The following is a 21,959-nucleotide window of genomic DNA, read 5'->3' on the forward strand; positions in this document are numbered from 1 at the left end:
TGTTAATTATTACTTGCTTAATCATGGTTCATTGAATAGCTGGATTTGCACATTAGTTTAAGCCACAAATGCTTAGAATAGACCAATTGACTAAAAGGCATTAGTCATTATTAATCTGTAAAGAAAACATTGGTTTTTAATAGGAATAAAATAACTAGTGGATAAGAAACTGTTTGGAATAAACTATAAAAAGGCAAATCTCAACTTCTTACGCTTACTAAAATATCATAACATTAATCTGGCATGTCTATTGCTCATTATGTAATACAATTATTTCGGGCTAGTTTTATTTTTGTCATAATATATTATGTGAATTTTGACAGATATATTAATTGACAAATTTATAGGTAAATAAGTAAGCTTGTACACTCTTTTGTACACTAGTTGAGTAACTCCACGGCAAGATAGGCGGCAAATATATTTTACAAATAAAAGTTATATGTCTGGTTGCTTTTGCAATTTCCATTTATTTTAAGGGAGCTCCTCAGGAGGAACTGAGTAATTTGTAGATATATTACCTATTTACAGAAATTCATACTCTCCAGAATTCAGAGCTTAAAAAAATAGGGACACATCTGATGGAATCTAACACCATTCTGAACATCTCTGAGCACTCTTTTTCTCAAGTCCATTATTTTAAATTGCTTCTGCAGGCATTCACTTAAAAAAAAACAATGCACAGATTTACTATTCAAGAAGGGTGAAGATCAGCCTCCTGAAGCTGAATTTACTTTTGCATACATACGCATAGATCCGCACTGTCTTTATTATGGTGAAGATGGACAAAGGACTTTCTGTCAGCCATAACAGAAGCATAATTCACAAATGCCCTAAAAGAGTTTGAAAAGAATGGCTCTAAGGATCACAGGCCAGTTTAATATTCTTTTAGTTGCCAGGAAATGGTTTGGGGTACTAAAGGGACTATCCTTTCCGTGTTTACTTGCCTTGAGAATGCCATCGCATGCTGTGGGATTAACCTGAATAAACACGTCTAGAGTCTCTCGGATCATCTTGAGTTTATCCTAACTCGCCCAACGAAAACCAATTTCAGTCCACCCCATCCTCTGAAACCCAGGCCACGTATTTACGGTTGCCGCTCTAACTGGAGCCGTTCCGAAGAATCCGTGCCGGAGAAACACGTCGCGTTAATAACGTTCTTAAGGCCGAATTCAGGGACGGAGAGGCGGCTCCGATCCAGACGGACTTTCGGGGAAAATCCGACTCTCCGGGATTTGTGGCGTAGCGAGAGGGGCGGGGCCAGGCCGGGCTCAGCTCGGGGAAGTTGCTGAAGTTGGAGCGAGCGAGGGCTGAGTCTGGCAAGCGCTTTGCTCGGGCGGCCGGGGCCTCGCCGTGGGCGTCTTCGGGTGGGCTTCTCCTTTCGGCTCGGGCGGTGCATGATGGAAGCAGCATGGCCACTCATTTCTCCCTGACCCAGGTAGGGGGCTTCCTGGCGAGGAAAAAGGCGCTGCGATGCGCGAGTGGGGAGCTCATCTCGAGGGGGAAGCAGCAGAAGGCGGCGGCGGCGGCGGCGGGCAAGGCAGGGGCTGAGCTGGCCTCCTCTCGCGAGGAGCAGCGGGGGTCTCGCTTCCCAAGCGCTGGCGCAGAATCGCCTCCTTGCAACGTCGTCGTCCGCTGCTTCCCCCCTCCCGAGCTCTTCCCTTCGCGTATCCCTATCCGGGCTGCTCGTGGAGGGCTTCCGGCCGGCTCTTTCCCCGTTCGCACGTTTCTCTTGCTCCCCCCTCCCCGAGCGTTGATTGTTTGCATCTTTCCCGCTCTGGTTCCCCCTCCCCCCCCCCCCGGTACCTCGCCCTCGTCGTTTCGTCTTCCCTCATCTCTTCCCCCACCTAACTCGGCTTGTAGTCGGAGAACCGAACGAGGCGCCCACTTCGACGGTGTCGTGTGGACGCGCCTCTGCCCCCCCCCCCTCTTTCAGGCCCGTCCTCTCCGGCTGCTTGAAGTGAAGCCGATCTTCCAGAAAGCGCTTTTCATGCCACCTCAAAACCTCGGCTCCTTTAAAGGGCTGGAGAGGGAATCCTCTCTGCAATTCCTAAGCGGGCGTTCGTTTCTCTCTTCTTTTCCGCCGTCGATACTGTATTGGGTGTTAACCGTATCCCGTGTGCTCTCTCTTGGGTTTTTTTTTATTTTTATGGGTAGTTCAATGGTTGCAGTTACGGAGTCTTTCCAGTGCTGGGAATGGCATTTCTGACAACTGGGTATTGCTGTATTTCCTTCATAGTCCATGGGACTGCTTTTCAGTTTCTGATCTGTTCTTATCAGTTTCTTTGGAGAGACACGCTCACGTTTAGGCCCATGTATTTCTATTCCGCTTGGGCTTTTGGTATGATTTCTGGGGTTGAAAAATGTTAAGATATATTGCTCAGAAAGCATCTCATAAACAACAGAAGTATGTTAAATAATAAATTAATGGAAGGGGAAACTTGGCTTCCTAATTGTAATTGGAGGACAGTAGCTTATTTTTTCAAGGATTCTGTAACTAATGGCAAGCAAGAACAAACTCTATTTTTAAAAAAATTATTACTTTGGACTATAATGATTCTAGATGCTACTGAGTAATATAGAACTTCTGAGGGAAAATTCCAAATTGTGTTCCTAATTGACATTCAAGTATATGAATTCCTACTTTATATGCATAGAAATGAATCTTGCATTTCAGAGCTGCTGATATATGAACACAACTTTTAGAAGGGGAGTTCTAAAAGTTCTTAGTTACTACATGAATCTGTAGTTCTTAGAGTCTTCAGCATATATCAGAATTATACTCCATCCTCTTACTGTGGGTTTAAGCAATCAAGGCAGTTTATATAAGATCACATAAGATGTTAGGTGAATTGTTTATTTGAAACATGCTCCTCGGTGTTTATCATTAGGTGCTAGCACATGGAGCAATCAAATGAAATTTGAAGCTGCTACTCTAACTTGAGAGCCAATTGGGTGTATGTAGTAAAGGGCTCTCCAAACTTGGCAACTTTAAGACTTGTGGACTTCAACTCCCAGAATTCCCATGTCTGGCTGAGGAATTCTGGGAACTGAAGTCCATAAGTGAAAGTTGCCAAGTTTGGAGACCCCTGGCATGCATCAAGCTAAAAACTGGGAAACAGGTTCTAGTCTGGCCTTAGGTATAAAGCCAGTTGGATGATTTGAGGCTTGTCACTTTCTCCTAGCTCTAGGAAGGAGGCAATAGCAAACCACTTCTGAAAATTTTGGCCAAGAAAACTGCAGGGATTTGCCCAGGCTGTGTTGAAGAATGAGATCCAATTGAATCGAAGAAAACATCTACACTTGTTTATAAGAAAACTGCACAGATGCTGTCACCAGGATTTTAACTCAAAGGAGCTTTTACCATGTTGATGAAGTGGGAATGAAATTAGGGAATGAAATTAGGGAATGAATATATGAACAGAAGTGAAGCTAGTATAAAGATAAAGCTGCAAAAATAGTGTCATATGGGCTACCATCTCATATATCACTCCCCCCATGTTTAACAGCTTATATAAGTTTAAACGTGATATGAAGACCTAAAGAGCCACAATAGTCAGTTCCCAGTATTGGAATTTAAAGCAATTGCAACTCAAATTCATGGTTGTGCATTTTAGTTAATAGAAGTAACCTAACTCCCAGGTTCATGCAAAATGCGGAACCAGAAACTTAAGCATACTGAGTCACAAGTAGTCAAGTACCTATTTACCTAACATATTGTATATATTTGACATAATTCCGTTTTGAAAGTGAAAAAATGTTTTGCACTAATTATAACCAGAAAATCTCTAAACTATGATTCTCTTCAGAGCAGAAAGTCTTAAGGAAATAGAATGTGAATTGAAACAGTATTCAGTAAAAAGACTGATAAAGCTGTGCAACTGAGCTAGGGTATACCAATAGTTTAATACAACCAAAACAGCTATGTGCTTAAAACTTTATTGTGTGTGAATATGAATGTCACAATTTGGGAACTTTATTTACTTTTGAAACTCACTAAGGTGAAAATAAACATCTAACTCCAGTAAAACTCTTTGGAAGTATACTCTTTACCCTGAAAACAAGTTTGCTTCAACTATGGCCCAATGTCACCTAAGTTCACTGCATCCATTGGTTAGAGCAGTGTTTCTCAAACTTGGCGACTTTAAGTCCTGTGGACTTCAACTCCCAGAATTCCCCAGCCAGGACTTAAAGTCGCCAAGTTTGAGAAACACTGGGTTAGAGGTTCATCCTTCAGGTCAAAGCAGCCTTTGTTACATTTGGCTGTATGTATTGATTTCTCTCTTATTATTTATTTCCACATTACCCTTTTTACAATATTATTGTGATGTGTGATCTATATTACTCTCATTAATAAGCCCTGGCAGATGAAAAAATATGTGTGTTTTTAATTGAATTGGGAAAATTCCCTTGAAGGGAGAATTGTAGTTGTAAGAATTGCAGGAAGTCAAGAATTATTAGATTACTTTGTTTTCCAGTGACATATTTAACATGAAATGCTGAAACTTGATATATGTTTTAGCATTTCACAATATGTTTTGTTTGTTCATTGCCTATATTGCAATGATACAAAACTAAAAGTAATAGAAAACAGGCAAATATTTTTAACTGTATAAAACTCTTCTCGATTTTGTACTGCAATTGCCCATTAAGCAACTGAAGCATAACTACATTAGAACAAGAGAAAATCAGGTATGACAGCGTTATACATGATCTAAAGGCTTGGAAATCAGTTTCAAAATTAGAAACCTTAGAAAATTGGTTATGAGTTAAATATTACTGGTGGTTGTATTTTCAGAGCAATATATTCAATATATTCAGATTTACAGTGAATGCAGTCTACTCTTAAGCTCTCTTGAAGTATCAAGAAAGGAATATTGCAGAGGGCTGTCCATTGAAACTCTTAGTTAACCAAATTGCAAATGTCCTTAATTTAATTCTTACCTTTAGTTCTGCTGGGAGCATGATAAGTCATCACTCTTAGTAAAGTCTTATTAAAAATTGGTTTACATAAATAAGCTATGTAAGAGCAGAATTATTACTGCAGGTAAAGAAGGGCTCTATAATTTTAATATGTATTTTCTGCAATAATTTCTGTTTCTGAAGAAATTGAAATAAATGACCATCAGCTACAGTCTTTCAAAAAAATAAAAACTTTGCTTCATTCGATCACATCCTAACTTAATTAGCAATCCAGTGTTGCATAGGTTTGTTGTATTGAATATTAATAACAATACAAGTTAAATATATAACATCCAATAATTTTACTACAAGGATACTTTTTAAGAAAAGGGATGTTGTAAGTAGCAAAAAGCTGCCACTAAAATAAAATGTGAAAAAATAAAGCTTGAGAAGAGTAAATAGAAATCAAAACGTATGGGAAAAAGAAGAGAAGGTGCTTGCATCAATATTGAGATTTTGACCCCTGATACGTTGCTCAAAATCTGGTGGGGCTCTTTGACCTACAAAAAATTAGCATCTGTTTGAAGTAAAGAACGGTGTTTAGAATTAGTGACATTTTGTTCAGACAAATAACATGCACATAATCATTCTGCAAGGGAGAGGTAACTACAGCCAAGTTACACCACCATTGCAATCATTTAATTACTTGCCAATAGGCTTCCAAGAGCCATGTTCAGTGCTAATTTCAGCTTGTAAAGCTTTGCATCCTTTGGTTTCTAGGTACTTTCAAGACTGACTTCTCACCTGTCCCCTGATGGTCAGGTTAGACTACTGCAGGGTTATGAGGTGAGAAGAATAGGATCTCAAAGGCGATATTTTTCTTTAATAGGCCCCCATCTTATGGAACAGGTTCAAATTATAGTTATTGTTCCTTTTATTTAAGAAACTTTGAAAACTCTTCTTTGTAGCACTGTGAGTTTCTGTTAGATTGCCTGTTTTTTATTATATTATTGTGCTTATTTCATTGTATTGATTGTATGATTTATGAGGTAATGGCTAAGAGTTGGTTGAAGCTGGTGGCTTACAAAAGGATTCAAACATGCTTTCTGAAATACATCATATATCAAACCTTTATGCAGAAAATTATTGCAAAGGAAGATCAACTCTGCTAACATTCTTTTATATAATTTTAGAAAAATTGTAACAAAATAAGGACTGAATGACCTAGATCTTGTACACTGGTGTTTTAAAAAGAAAGAAGTATTGAGATAGCTTTGTGGTAACAGAGATCCTAATTTGCTGAACCAGCTTTTTTGAAATTGCATTAGCTAGCCTAAAATTTCCCTTGTTTTCCCTTCCTTTTGATGATGGTTTTGTTTCTAGTAAACTTCATAGCAGACTTCCTCAGTGGTTTGTAAATCATTTTAATACCCAGATCTTTATCACTTTCCAATTTGAATTCATAATTCCTGAAAGTGCTCTCAATGTAAAAACATACTGCCAAAACTATTACTATTTTGGCTGACCTAATGTATTATCTGCAAACAAACCCTAGTTAAAGTGGTTATACCACATGTAAAAATATAGTCTCTTCTAAAATTGCTTCATTTTAAGTTATTAATCAGGATAATCTTCAGTTATAAGTTTGAATAACTGTTTTTCTGTATTCAGTATTTAATTCCAGTTATAAGTGATTATAATAGAGACTGACATCAAGAACATGGAAATATAATTTGTAAAAAAAAAAGCAAGTAATTATTAAATCAGAAATAGATGCACTACAATCATAACTCAGAGGAGGCACAGTAAATCTCTAGAACCAACAGAATTATGAAAAACTAGCAGATTTAAGAAATTTTTCAGAAGTGCAGTAGGGAAATGCTGGTAATATTCTTCCTATGAACCAACATAAAGACATTAGGAAAGCTGTAGTAGAAGCATGATCTATATTCAAATTACTGTATTTTTCGGTCTATAAGATGCATCCCCCCACCCCCACTCCAAAAGTGGGTGGAAATGTCTGTGTGTGTTATAGAGCAAATGTTGCCGAAGCCCCACCCACCCTTTGGCTTCTGCCTCACAGCAATTTACCTCCTGTAAACAGCAAACAGCCCAGTCAGCTTCAGCACATCCTGATTTAGCATGAGCAGCTGATTGGTGGTTGGATCAGCCTCCCCGAATATCGCTGATCAGCTGTTCCAGGCTGCGGGGATCGCCACCGCCTATCGCCACCTCCAGGTCCCCCATTTTAAGCCTGTTCCAGGCAGTGGGGATTGCCATATAAGTCTTTAAAGGTGAAAAACAGCACCTTGAACCTAGAAGCGAACTGGTAACCTATGCAACTCATGGAGCAGAGGCATAATGTGCTCTTCTAGGGATACCTATAACTGCTCACACCGCCACATTTTGTACCAAGAGGAACTTCTGGATTTTGTTCAAGGATTGCTCCATGTTTGGAACATTACAGTACTCGATTTGGAGGTGACTAGCGTGTGAATAACTGAATAGAGCTGAATAGAGCCTCATGATTAAGGAAAGAATGCAATTGGCACACAATACAAAGCTGTGCAAAGATCCTCCTAGCCACAGCAGCTTCCTGCTCTTCAGTCTCCAGATTGTCCATCAAGTCTGTGGGGTATAATACTTAGTAATAACAATGAAAAACAAAATAAGAGATAATTGTAATTGGACAATTCTATGACAATTACTATAGGTTCTTGAGCCAACATGAAAGGAACTGAAGATTTTTCTGGTGGTCTGATAAGGTTCTGGAGCAACACCCAATCTACTTGCTTGTTCCCAGCACCTCATTTACAATCATTTCTAAAAAGGCTTGGAAATTTTCTGGAGAATAGCAGACGGACAGAGAAACCAAACATGGACAGGCACCGCTTCCTTTTCACCGGGTCTATCTTCCTGCCATGAAATTCTATTCACCGGGGGGGGGGGGGGGGGGACACCTGCAGCTGCTGCCAGTAGCCTAACTGCTACAAAAGACCAAAGCAATGTAGGCAGTTTTCCACTCACCATAGATGGAAGAAGGTGAAGCTGTGACAAAGCTGCTAAGGTGGAACTTTGTCCCAGCACAAGGTTGTTCATTCAAGGCTATAGCTACAAACAGGCAAGAATGAATCGCATGCTGGTTCACAGAGCTTTTGTTAGTTCAGGTATCGGTAACCCATAGCTCCAGAGCTGCATGCGGCTGTTTCATCCCCCTGCTGTGGCTCCCTGTTGCTGAACCCACCATTGACTGGCCCTGCCCCTCATCCTCTCCTCCCAGTAACTCCTCACTTGCCCTGAGAACGTAAGGGTGATGGTGGGAGGATGGACACTCACTCCATATTCCAGAGCGGGAGCAAAGCACCCCTGTGCCCCATCTTGTGGGCACTTCTTCTAGCCCTTGTTGGTGCTGCACATATCTCAGTTACTCAGGAAGACACTGGCTCTCGCAGCACAATTACATTTAGTGTGCTTCACAATGGGGGCAACAGCATCCCCTCCTCCTCCTCCTCCTGGAGCCCATTACGATGTGGAGCATCGGCTGCAGCCAGGCTAGTGTCTTAGGGCAGAGAGCTTCTCAGGCCCATTGAGGAGTGACTGGGAGGGGAGGGTGAGGGGCAGGGGCAGCCAGTGGTGGGTTCAGCCGACGGAGCTACAGCAGAGGGACGGAAGACCTTCATTTATCTGGGAATCTGAAATGACACTTGATTTAAATCATATGGTAAAAAGCACCCAAAGAAGAAGAAAGAATAACATTAAGGGGGAAAAACCCTCACCCGTTTTTGGAAATGATTCAAGAGGGAACACACACACACGAAGGAGAGAGAGATGAGAGGCGGAGAAAAAGACACGAGAGGTGAGAGAGACAGAGGGAGAGGGAAAAAGAAAGGGAGAAGAGAGACAGGGAGAAAGATGAGAGAGAGAGAGATGAGATGAGAGAGACAGAGGGGGGGAGAAAGATGAGAGAGACAGAGAGAGGGAGAAAGAGAGAGAAACACACACAGAGAGATACCTGTTTCCCCACAGAAAAGAAGACACTAGGAGCCACAAAACCTGGGTAGGTGTGGGTGGTGAGTCGTGACTAGGTGGGAATGAGTGACATCGAGCCACCCAGGTTTTGTGGCTCTTGGTGTTTTCTGTGGGAATGGGTCCAAATGGCTCTTTGAGTGTTTAAGGTTGCAGACCCCTGGTTTAGTTCCATACAATAATGTAAACAGGACTCTGGCTGGAGGTTGTAGATCAAGCAGGAGTATACTTGCAAGTCATAAGACTTGTAATTCCTAAGAAGAAACAATAGGGGCCTCCAGAAGTAAACTGGAAATCCACCAGGTTGCATTCTCCAGTTTCAGAGTGTTTTTACGGAAGTCTGTAAAGATTCTCAGTCATCCAGGTCATGGTTGTCATGTTTTTATGGAAGGTACTTTTATGGAACTAAGACAGAAGGCATGAGCTGCAGCACTGCAATTGAAATCTCTGTTGGAAGTGCACTGGAAGAGAAATCCTGCATTGGTTCTAGTTTTGCCTTTAGGGCAAAAGGTTTAGGAGTTGACAGAGATGCTGAGTGATGATGTGTGAATATATACAGTAGAGAAAGTTTCTTCCTTGGAGAACTCTACAGAGAACCACTTCAAAAGTCGCTCTGTATTCTTATAGTTCTTTTAAGGCAGTGTTTCTCAAACTTGGCGACTTTAAGTCCTGTGGACTTCAACTCCCAGAATCCCCCAGCCAGCATAGCTGGCTGGGGAATTCTGGGAGTTGAAGTCCACAGGACTTAAAGTCGCCAAGTTTGAGAAACACTGTTTTAAGGGCACAGAACCACAGTGCCCAGCATCTCTCATTCTTCGTCAGATTGGCCGAGACTGTCGTAAGTTGCAGTTCAGTAATTTTTGGAAGCCCACAAATTGCAGATTAAAATTTAATTATTAAAGATGACCAACTTTTGTATTAAAGTATAAAAAAACTTTGATATTGCAGCCTTTCAACAAATGAACTAGTTTTAATGTGGCATTTATGATTATTTGAGTTTGAGATCCCTGTTCTAAAGATTCAAGAATGGTAGCTGTTGAATTGTTGGAACTCAAATATGTTTTGAAAATATCTGGTACAAAATATCTGAAATGTCCACCAATGTCTAATTGTAACAACAGCTGTTTAGTGTTTGAAAATAGTCCTTGCTTAACAGCCCCAATTGGAACTGGCAACTCCATCACTAAGTGACAAGGTTGTTAAGCCAGACCTCACATGATCACAACTTGTGATTTTACTGCCAGCTTCTCCTTGACTCTGCTTGTCAGAAGCCAACTGCGAAGGGAGCAAATATGTGACTAGTGGATGCTTGTATGATTGTAAATGCCTGCTGGTTCCCGAATCTTGATCACATGACCACAGGGATGCTGTGAAAGTTGTAACTGCATGAATCAGTTGTAAAGTTATTTTTCAGCAGTGTCATAACTTTGGGTGTTAAATACGGCAGTTATAAGTGACAGCTATCTACAGCATTTTCTAGCCTTTAGGTCCCGATTAGGAGAAATTTTAAGCAAACATTTTTCATTTAAAAAAGAAACATTTTTGAATCTAAAGTTTCAAAAGAGAAGTGTACCCTAAGGCATATAATTCAAATAGACAGGAATTTGTTACAGTTTTTCTGAAGTCTTATTCTTTGTATATCTGCTGACTGAAGAGACTTAGGGGTGTTAAAATGAATGTTAAAGTACAGGATGTGAAAGAGCATATGTTTCCTATGCAAAAGTATAGCTTTAAATAAATGTTTAGTTTGAAAATGATTGAAAGTAGAACTGCTGATACAAAAATGTCCTTACACAAATTTGTGATGAGATTATATTTTTTGTGTAGAGGTCTGACCACTGCATCTTTAAAAGGCTATCATAGCACTAGAAAATAATGGAAAGAAGAAGCAACCAGAATGATTAGATGTCTGGAGCAAATCGTCTATGGAGTTAGGCTACAGTAATTGTGGGTTTTGGACTGGAATGAAGATGGATAAGGGAGACAGTGACTGAGGTTTATACAACCACATAGGACATGCTTAAGCTTGAGAGAGGTAGTGTTAGAATTCAAGGTCATCCACTGAAACTAAATGCAGATAGATAAAGAGATAAACAATAATGGAGCCAATAATGATTCCATGTGTAATAGTGAACCCTGTATGAGTACTACCTTTTTGTGAGTGGTGTTTCTTTTGTTCAAACTGACTATGAAGTGAAGCATGTGCAAAAAGTGCCTGTAAGAGATAGAAAACCAAGAGATCACAGTAATTCACTAATAAATAGAAGAGTTGAGTTGTTGTAACATTTTGTTGTGCCATTGCCAATTAAGTATTCTTGTCTCATGATGTGTAACTGTCATGATTTTACATGACATATTGCCTTGTAAGGTTTCTCTACTGTAAACTATCAACTGAACACTAAAAGTGATTGGGATTAGTACATGATGTAAATATAAATATTAATAATATTAATACTGTGATTTTGAAAATGTGTGGGCTGAAACTTACTATTCTGCAATAAAAAATAGGAAAAAAGGAATAAATAATTAGTATCTTAAGTAAAGATTCATATGTTTTACATTAATACCCTACTGGATTTGTGTTCCAGAACAACTTGTCAAATAAACACAAAATTTAGCAGAAATCTCTTTCAGCATAAGCAGTTCTTTGTCATAGGCTCAGGCTACTCATAATATTTTATTGTATCTTACAGTACTTGTTTTATTTAAAAGGGAATCTTTTACAATTTTGACTTTGTAGTTAAGTTAATTCTATGCAAATACTCATATCTTTAGTTTCTGAATGTTTATCTAAATGCACTAATCTATTATATTTTTAAAATTAAGCCATTTGGAAAATTGATCAATAATATGTTGTTATTATTTCTTGTTAGCTGTCAAGTGCAAATCCGGCATATGAAAAATATTATCGTCAGGTAAGTGTGGGCTTGTTTTCTTTGCTTTTATTTTAAAATAAAATAATTTCTCATTTCTTTGTTATGGTTAAATTTCTTAAATAGAATAAAATGAACCACTTTTGTAGTTTATAGAGTAAAACAAGCATTTTAAGTATGCTAAAAGTTAATTTTATATCTTAGCACCAATTAAAACATTATCATTGCTGAAAAGATTTGTTTGTATACAAAGTTTATCAGTACTAATGGTACTTTATGCCCCCATGCCTAAAGAAATTTTTTAGGATAAATATGCAAGAAAGATCTATTGCTTTGAGAATTATGCCGTTTAAATGACACATTGTAAGCATTTAATTACAGTGAGTATAATGTGTAGAAATGTGTAGGTCTACAAAATCACAGAGAATATTGATAATTATTTGAAAGCTAGTTTGTGCAGTGAGTCTATTCATATTCTTCTGCTTGCAGACTCTGCTGTATGCTTCAATTATATTGGCCCTTTCTCTGGACTTTAGAGCAAAGCCCAAAGTTGCCCTTTTTCCCTTCCCTTCCCTTGACTTTTTTATTTGAGTTCTTTACCACCCTAGACCAGTGATGGCGAACCTATTGCGCCTGTGCCACAAGTGGCATGCTGAGCCATTTGTTAGGGCAAGCGAGGCGCTGCCCTGTCAGCTGGCCAGCGCGCATGCATGCGCTGGCCAGCTGAGTCCACCTTTTTAAAAGCTATTTTTCGTCTTCCCCAGGCTCCAGAGGCTTTATAGGAGCCTGGGGAGGGTGAAAAGAGCCTCCCCCCCTGGAGGCTTCAGGGACCGTCCGGAGGCTTTCCTGAAGCCTTCGGAACGCTTAAAACCACCCTCCGAGCAACCGGAAGTGACTTCCGGGTTGGTCGTAGGGCCGTTTTAAGCGCTCCGAAGGCATCAGGGAAGCCTCCGGACGGTCCCTGAAGCCTCCGGAGGGCCTCTGGGGGGGGCGGGGGGGCTCTTATCACCCTTCCCAGGCTCCTATAAAGCCTCTGGAGCCTGGGGAGGGCAAAAAAAGCATGTAAAAATTTGGGGGGGGCACGTTGTGCACGCATGCGCACTAGGGGATCGCGCGTTGCATTATGGGTGCGGCACGCCTGCACACGTCCCCCCCCCGCGCTCCCCCCACTTGTGGCACGGGAGCCAAAAAAGGTTCGCCATCGCTGCCCTAGTCCAAGGGATTCTAGGTACTGTACATACAATTATAATTAAAACAGTTACAAATAATGCAAAGTTCAACAAAATTGATATTCTGCAAGTTTCTGTGTGGCTCATTTGGAGTCTGGAAGACAGTACTGAAAATCAAATTGATAGAAGCTAGTGGCTTTCAAAATACCAGCTTTCCATTTTTTTATTATTTTAAGAAATGAGGCAGAAAGCTGGAACATACTAAAGTAGGTGACCTATGAGTTCAAATTGAGACCTCAGCTTTAAGAATTACATCACTTTCATCTATGGAGATTATATAGATACTAGAATGTGAGGCATCTTGAAATAGAAAACTGTCTTGGAACTGAGGGGTCCTTGCTGATGAGCTTGATTGTTTCTAGTACAGATGATGTTACAGAATTTGGGAAATGAAACATCTACAAGAAAACAACCAATCTATATTTAGTATATTGACTCTAGAGCCTGTAAAGCTTTAGAAGCAATTGTAACATCTGGGAACTGGGTAGATGTGTTTGAACATTTATTTGCTAAAAGTTATCATAGATGTAACTTTTTGTAACTATATATGTACAATGCTAAGATTCCAAGATACAGTATATATCCATGATGGCAAACCTATGGCATGCGTACTGGAAGCGGCATGCAAAGCCATCTCTCCAGCCACGCAAGCCATCGCCTGTTGCTTTTCGGGTTCCGGCGTGCCGGCCAGCTGGTCTTCACGCACACGGGAGTGCTGGAAACAGGGAAGAGTAGCTGCCCAGTGTGCATGCACGCACTGGGAAGATGATCTTCTGGTTTCTGTCTTTGTGCGCACATGCATGCTAGAAGCTGTAAGACCAGGTAGCTGGTGTGCATGTGCATGCCAGAAACTGGAAGATCATTTTCCCGGGGCATGCATGCACACCAGGGGGCTGCTCTTCCGGTTTCTGGCATGTGCATGCACGCACGCTCCTGTTTTGGAACTAAGTGCCGAAAAGGTTCACCAACACTGGTATATATGGTTCTACAATATTATGTATGCAACATGATTAATTATTCCATAATACTTTACTCTATTATCTGAGCTAATAAAGTTTTGTTAAAACCATACATTTTAAAGAATTGCTTGTTTTAATCAGTTATATGGCCTGTTTTGGCAGGTTGATCCTAGTAATTCTGGAAGAGTGTTGGCTTCTGATGCAGCTGTCTTTTTGAAACAATCAGGACTAACAGATTTGATACTTGGGAAGGTATTGATATGTTCAGATAAGGGTATAATCATCTATCTTGGCTTTATAAAAATAAAAATTGTGACTTGCAGAATATTTTACATTTTATAGATTTCATTGTTATTATAATTCTTGCTGGTATTATATTATGCTGGTTTACAACTAAGATAAAGATTGATCCTGCATATACTGCTATTCTGTTAACAATTTATTTAATGTTACCTAGAAGTTATAGCTTCATTTCATTAATCAGTGGAATATAATTTTGAGAAGGATGGATGGATGGGTGGGTGGATGGATGGATGGAGAGATAGATGATAGATAGATAGATAGATAGATAGATAGATAGATAGATAGATAGATGATTGATTGATAGATAGATCAGTGACGTGCAGTCAGGTGAGGCAAGTGAGGCACAGCCTCACCACTCTCATCATGAAAAAAAAAAGTAAAAGGAAAAAGCTGAGCTAGTTGCTGCCTCACCGTGGATGACTCTGCTTAACCTCACTGGTGCTCTCCCTCCCCAAGTGTAGTGACTTCCTCCCCAGGCCCCCATTCATTTCTCTCTCTCACACACACAGCTGGATAAAACTATATAAAAATCTAGCCCAGCTTCACTGATTACAAATTTGAAAAGTCAATGTGGCTCCACCTGCAATCAAACTACACTTGGGGAGGGAGAGCACAAGCGAGCACTGAGGAGACCACAGGAGGAGGCAGGAAGTCAGGCAAAGACTCTTCAAGCCACTGGAAAAGATATCCAATCCAACTTTTGTGTGTGTGTGTGGGGGGGGGGTTGTTTGAGAGTGAGTGAGAGAGGGAAGGGGTAGGAGAGATAGTCCAATCCAACTTGTGTGTGTGTGTGTGTGTGTGTGTGTGTGTGTGTGTTTGAGAGAGGGGGAAGAAGGGAGAGAGGGAGGAAGGAGGGGAAGGAGAAGAAAAAGAAAAAGATAGAAGGAGCAAAGGAGAAAAACAAATGCTGTCGCTTTAAATCGGAACTGAGCATGCCTGGCTGTGGAATTCTGGGAGTTGAAGTCCACAAGTTAAAAATATTTGAAACTCAGCACTGTGTCAGTGCCTCACCAGTCATAAACCTCACCGCACGTCACTGAGATAGATAGATAGATAGATAGATGATAGATAGATAGATAGATAGATAGATAGATAGATAGATAGATAGATAGATAGATAGATAGATAGATTGCTTGATTGATTGATTTCCACTGATTAAAGATATATGTGTAAATATAAATATATATGAGAATGTATATATAATATTATTATAAAATGGAATTAATCAGTGGAACAACTGGCTTCCAGAAGTTGTGGGCTCTCCAAATGCTTGTCCAATCTTTTAAAGAAGAGATTGGATAACCATTTGCCTGAAATGGTGTAGGGTTTCCTGCTTGAACAGGTGGTTGGAATAGAGGACCTTCAAGGTCCCTTCCAATTCTATTATTCTTGAAAGTAATCGTTTTAATTTTAAGTAGTTAAAGTGTTTCCAATATTGGGTGTCTAAGGAGTATTCAGTAGCTGTATATTGAAAATGAAATTATTACTTGACTACATTGCATGAAAGATTCTTCAAGATTTAGAGTAATCAAAATATCTTCTTAAATGCATAGAAGATATTTAATATTTAAAGATATTCAAAACTTATAAAACCTGATTTAGATTGCACTCTAATAATTGTAATATTAACTAAGATTAAACAATTAAATTTTATTAGTATTGAAACTATTGCCAATAATAAATATAACATTTTAAAAATAGATTGATAAGATGAATAAAATAACTTTTTGGCATCATTTCACATGCTTCTTTTATCTAACTATATTTTAGGTTTGGGACCTTGCTGATACAGATGGCAAAGGTATCTTAAACAAACAGGTAAGATGTATTTTCTTCTGTATATAAATAAAGTTATGAAATAGCAACAGAAAAATTACCTTTCCTGTAGTTTAAAGAGGTTTCTATATCCGATTAAATTGTGAACATCTGTTTTTGTTTTATTAACAAGGTAGGGGAGCATGTGTAGAAAATAGCCTTGACATTTTTTCTAATCATTTTACAAGCAGTGATGAGATTTAACATATTATATATATATTAGATTAGTAAAATGTTATAAGATATAAATATGCTTAAATACCAATATGTAGGCCATCTAACCATTGGAGCACAGCATTGTTTATATTTAAAAAATCAGATATTGCCTTCAGCTTAGAGCCAGTCACAATGTGATGAAGAGTTTGAGGTGGGACACACACACACACACACACACGGTCACACTGTGGGGAGGATACTATGCCCCATTTATACAGAGAGTGCTGGCAGATGCTGTCTGAGGTGTAAATCCTATTCAGGATTATCCACTGCTGATGTGGTAGTTCAAAGCTTGGCATCTTTTTTGTGGAGTCATTTATACGTCTATCTATGTTTGGGTGTTCAGTGATCTGTTTGGCTTTCTATTGGGAATTGATGTTAAAGTTGTTGGGCAGATGTTGTGCAAGTGCCAATAGGGACTTGCTGGATTTCAGTCTTCCCGCTGTATCTGTAGTTGCTTCTGGACAATAAAGTAGCATTTCCATTTCTCCCTCATCTTGTTTGTGTCACTGTGTGTGTGTGTGTGTGTCTGTCTGTCTGTCTGTCTGTCTGTCTGTGCATGCGTGCTTGGAAGCACAGATGAGTTGTCTATACTCTACAGTGAGTGACATAGTCAGGAAAGAGCAGGCATAAATTGGAGCAGTCAGCAAACTTCTGAGAAATTCTTAACTGCAGCTCCAATAGGAATGCACTGGGGGTAGAGAGTCTGGAATATTTAGGCCTCTGCTTGGCCACTATATTATATGATCACTCACCTTAATGGACCTTTGACCTGATTCAGCAGAACTCTTAGAGAATAGAAGATGGACAAAGATGCAAATGCAACTTTTCATTAAGTCTGCACTCCTTGTTATGTTGAGCCTAATAGATTGGAACAAAATATATTGAGCATTGTGTATCATTAAAAAATCTCTTAAGACAAAAGAAAAAGACTACAAGCTAAATAATAATAAATCATACAATTAAGCCTTTTGGAAAATGTGCACTGTTTCTCATAGTATAGCATAGAAAAGTTTAGAAACAGACAAATCCTGTTAATTACATGAGCCCTCTGTGTGCCTCCCTCTTCCAATTTATACTTTAAAATCGGTTTAGGGAACAAATCACATTATTTTGCTAACAAAATATTTTGAAAAACAAGGACAAACTTCAGTTCATATCAATGTACAATGCAGTGCAAAAAAAATAATTTGATGTTTGTGATTTGAATTAACCATGCATTGTCTATAAAATTGTTTTATGTTACTTTCTTTTTCCCTTATAGGAATTTTTTGTGGCTTTACGACTTGTAGCCTGTGCACAAAATGGATTGGATGTTTCGCTGAGTAGTCTTAACCTGCCTGTTCCTCTACCTAGATTTGTAAGACACTTTCAAAATGAGTTAATCCGTTAGGCTACAACAGAAAATTGTTCAGTGACTTGCATAGTGTGCACTAACAACAACTTAAAATTTGTTATGTAATTGTGTATGCCTGGATTGTGCTTTAATTGTTTAATGATGGAAGATTTTTTTAAAAAAATGTTTATTCAAAAAAAGTTAAAGTACAAAACTCCAAAAGATTAAAAACAAATAAACAAAAACACATAGCAATAAGAATGCATTAGAAAAAAAAGAAAAGCTAACATCTATAAACATATTATCCCCCTAGTTGAATATTGATTGATCCATTACTATAATATTAATTTACCACCCCTTGCAAAATAGGCTCAAAAGATTTTTAAACTACTAAATCTATTTTCATGTCATTTATATACTATATTAATGACAAAACAGTTAACAGGGAGAACAATAATGATAAAACAAAGATAAGGTAAAAGTTTCAAAAACCTCTGCTAACAACTGTTATTGTAACCAGCTTGTAGAAAATTGTGTCATGTTATTGTCCCAAATCATCCCAAAAATTACCGGTAAATCATTCTGGAAATACTATTCATGTTTGTTTTTTAATTCCATCTTATCAAATTGCTGTGGCTAAAACTAGTGCTGCTCTGTCCAGGCAAATCACTACATACATTATTCCTTTAGTGTAAATATCTGCTACCCTCTCTGCCCTTTACCTCCTCAATTTTTTTTAATTTTTTCTGGATTTACTGATTGTTTTTATATGTTGTATAAACTGTTGTATAGTTTTTTTCTCTGTGCTATCCAGAGTCATGAGATGGCCAGTCATATACCGGTAATAATGAATGAATGAATGATATACATACATACATACATACATACATACATACATACATACATACATACATACATGCAGAACATGAACAGTCTCAAGATTGGAAAAAGGATGACCAAAGTTGTTTGATCTGAAAGAGTAATTTAAACCCTGCCATCAGATAGGGTTTGATTCTTATGTTCCACATAATTTTGAAATTTCAGCAATTATCTAGTTCCTAAATCTAAGGTTGTATTTCAAGAGGTTTAAAGTTTTCTGATTTCGCACGTCCCAAAATCTATGCGTCAGACATTACTTATGTGTATGACTGTTTTTCCACAGAATTCTTTTTTTAGTTGAAACCTGGCGTTATTCAGTGAGTTTATGTAATTTCTCTTTTCTGTGAACTCTTGCGTTAGTTGATTTCTAGGAACTTTATTTTTTCTAATGTCAGAAAAAAAATGTCCAATTTCCTTATTAGAGGATTTTGTTCACAGCACTTTATCTTTAGAATATACTGTATAACATGGCTGAATTATAACATAATTTCTAGTAGTTACCACGTATCCATCAATTTTCTAACACTCTCTGTACCAGAGCAATTCCGGGATCCTGTCTTCTGCAGAATATAACCATAATTCTGTATTTTCCAGTTCTTGTAGCAAGTGAGAGAAACCCCCATTATGTCAAATTACCAATCAAAGTTCATAACTGTAGGATAGTGTCCCATCTTTTTCACATACATTAAATAAATAAGAAATTTGGTAGGGTGTTTTTTTCTATGTTATAGCCTGGTTAATGACAGGTGGCATGCTTTAATAATCTAAAATAATCCTAGCAGCCTATTACGAAAGATCCAAACACATGCCAGTAATAACCTGGGATGATTGGCTTACAATGTATATATACAGATAGATAGATAGATAGATAGATAGATAGATAGATGATAGATAGATAGATAGATAGATAGATAGATAGATAGATAGATGATAGATAGATAGATAGATAGATAGATAGATAGATAGATAGATAGATAGATAGATAGATGATAGATAGATACAGTTTTGGCGAGAAAGATAATTGATTTGAATCTTTGGATTCTTGTGGCCAAATGAGGTATCTGAATGTGAGTAGAAATAAATGGTGGCATTGAATGTGAAAAAACAGGTTTATAACAAGCAATTCAGATAACATAAAATAAATATTTAAAACAATCTTTTTTTATTTTCTTTCCTATTAGAATGATTCCACAAGTCCATTATTATGTGGCGGAGCTGCACCTGATATCCCTTGGGCTGTTAAGGTAAATAAATTAATTGCGCTGTAGCAAATGCTCTCAGTGAATATGCTTCATGATATCAGATTCTTTCTAGAAAAGGTTTTCCAATTTCCTTGTTTTACCCCCTTTTCCAGAACAAAAGCCAGTTTGGTATAGTGTTTAAGGTCCTGATCTAGAAATAAGGTTTCTTTTTTATGATGGTGCCTTGCTGTGTTCTGATTTGGCAACTAAGCATAAAACCATAACCATTTCACATATATTGGATACTTGGAAGTGTGAGGGGTGTTGCTTAGTTCCTGAGCATATATGAAAGCATATGAAAGATATACAGCTTTCTTGAATAAAAACTAAGTTGTTTAACCCCCTAGTTCAGGGATCTCCAACCTTGGCAACTTTAAGACTTGTGGACTTCAACTCCCAGAGTTGCCAGGGTTGGAGACCCTTCCTTAGTTTCTGGCCTTGATTATGACTTCCTCCATTGCTAAAATAATTAGCTTTCTTGTCCCTATATTCATAGACATCCTCCAAAAATTCCTGCACTACCTTTCTTTCTGTTTATTTCCATCATAGGGTCCTTATAATTATTATCCAAGTACTTTAATGGCCCTGTCATTATGGATGTCTGCATTCATATCTCAGTATCTTAATATATTGCCATTTTCTTCTCCCAACTTTGTACAGATAGTCCTCGACTTACAACAGTTCATTTAGTAATCATTTGAAGTTCCAATGGCACTGAAAACAGTGACTTATAATTGTTTTTCACACTTATGACCATTGCAGTATTCCCCCATGGTCATGTGTTCAAAATTCGGTCACTTGATAACTGAGTAATATTTATGACGGTTGCAGTGTCCTGAAATCATGTACTCCTCTTTGCAACTTTCTCACAAGCAAAGTCAAAACAACTGTATTATAACTTAACACCTGCAATGATTCGCTTTACAACTGTGGCAAAAAAAAGTCAATCAAATGGAGCAAAACTCACTTAACAAATGTCTCACATGGCAACAGAAATTTTGGGCTCAATTGTGGTCGTATGTCAAGGACTACCTATAGATCTTATCTTTTGTAAGATTCATTGATATCTTCATAACTCTGCTTTTTCTCCTTCTGATACAAACTAATTTCAAATCACCTCTAGGCCCCAAGTATGTCATTTCTCTTTAAATACAACTTCAGGCTTCTGTCTTTCTGTGACACAATCTCTTCCTGATAGCAGAATTGCAGTAGATTTCTTGCATACAACCTCCTTTCTTCTTTCTTTCATTTTTTTCCCTTCTATTGCCTTCTGTCAAATGTGACTGAATCTCCCAAAAGCAGTATTTATTTCAGCATATTTCTAAAGCATAATGTTTATTAATAATTCTGACATTAAACTTCAGTTTTAAAAACTACAAAAGAGGGAACCAAAGCAGGGATTCAGAAAAACACGGGGATCTCTGCTATGTTCCGGAGACTGAAGTGTTTAGCTCTTTGAACATGCCTAGTAATGATGGTGTGTTGATTGATAGATGGAAAAGAGAACACTAAAAGCTAAGAGGTAGGAAATGGAATAATCTATTGGAATTGGCTCCCTGCTTTTAAGAGATGGAAGTTTGTTATAGCACCACATTATAGTTTCTACTTATTTCCAAATCTGGCATAGAATCTGTGCAACCTTACTGCACTGGAAATAAGTAGGAGCAAGACAATGATTTCTGTGTATTTTACACATTTTTTAGATATGCATTCATTTATAATTTTTAAAAAATCCAAAATAGCTCATTGAGACCATCCCCTGCCTTTCAGATGTGGAATGTTGGCCACTGGGGGAAAGAGAGAAGAATGTCTGACCCACAATCCAAGTTTAAGACATTATAATTGGATAGACATAATTTATGCTGTGGTTTCAAGAAAAAGGAAAAAAAATACATATCTGTACATTAATCAGGTTTTTTTAAAGTTTGTAAGCCCCATAAGTGAATATTTTAGCTGAGAATATTTATGATTTACCTATAGTTTGCTTTAGAAACAATGAAATCTCTTAAACAAATAAGGCTTAAAGTATTTGGACTATTTGATGTTCACATTTATATTATTTCAAAGTACTAATACCAAATTTCAAGCAAAATCTCTAAGAACAAGCACTCTGATTTCTTCCCTTCCTGTCCTATTTTCATTTCCTCTAATTCTCTTGAAGCTGCTTTTGTTTGTCAAACTTA

The 21,959-nt window shown here is 38.1% G+C and overlaps 1 protein-coding gene across 1 annotated transcript in view; it reads left to right on the forward strand.

Annotated features, from left to right (window-relative positions):
• Positions 1-1,299: 1,299 nt before the first annotated feature.
• EPS15 (epidermal growth factor receptor pathway substrate 15) overlaps positions 1,300-21,959 on the forward strand; it is a 55,087-nt gene continuing 34,427 nt past the window's right edge. The window contains exons 1-6 of the mRNA XM_081946736.1: positions 1,300-1,435; positions 11,799-11,840; positions 14,149-14,238; positions 16,060-16,107; positions 17,585-17,680; positions 19,717-19,779. Of these exons, the coding sequence (XP_081802862.1) occupies positions 1,409-1,435; positions 11,799-11,840; positions 14,149-14,238; positions 16,060-16,107; positions 17,585-17,680; positions 19,717-19,779 (366 nt within the window). The 5' untranslated portion in view covers positions 1,300-1,408. The remainder of the gene's footprint in view (positions 1,436-11,798; positions 11,841-14,148; positions 14,239-16,059; positions 16,108-17,584; positions 17,681-19,716; positions 19,780-21,959) is intronic.

The sequence above is a fragment of the Natrix helvetica genome (genome assembly GCF_964273705.1).
Source record: "Natrix helvetica genome assembly, chromosome: 3".
In the NCBI taxonomy this organism is placed as follows: Eukaryota; Metazoa; Chordata; class Lepidosauria; order Squamata; family Natricidae; genus Natrix; species Natrix helvetica.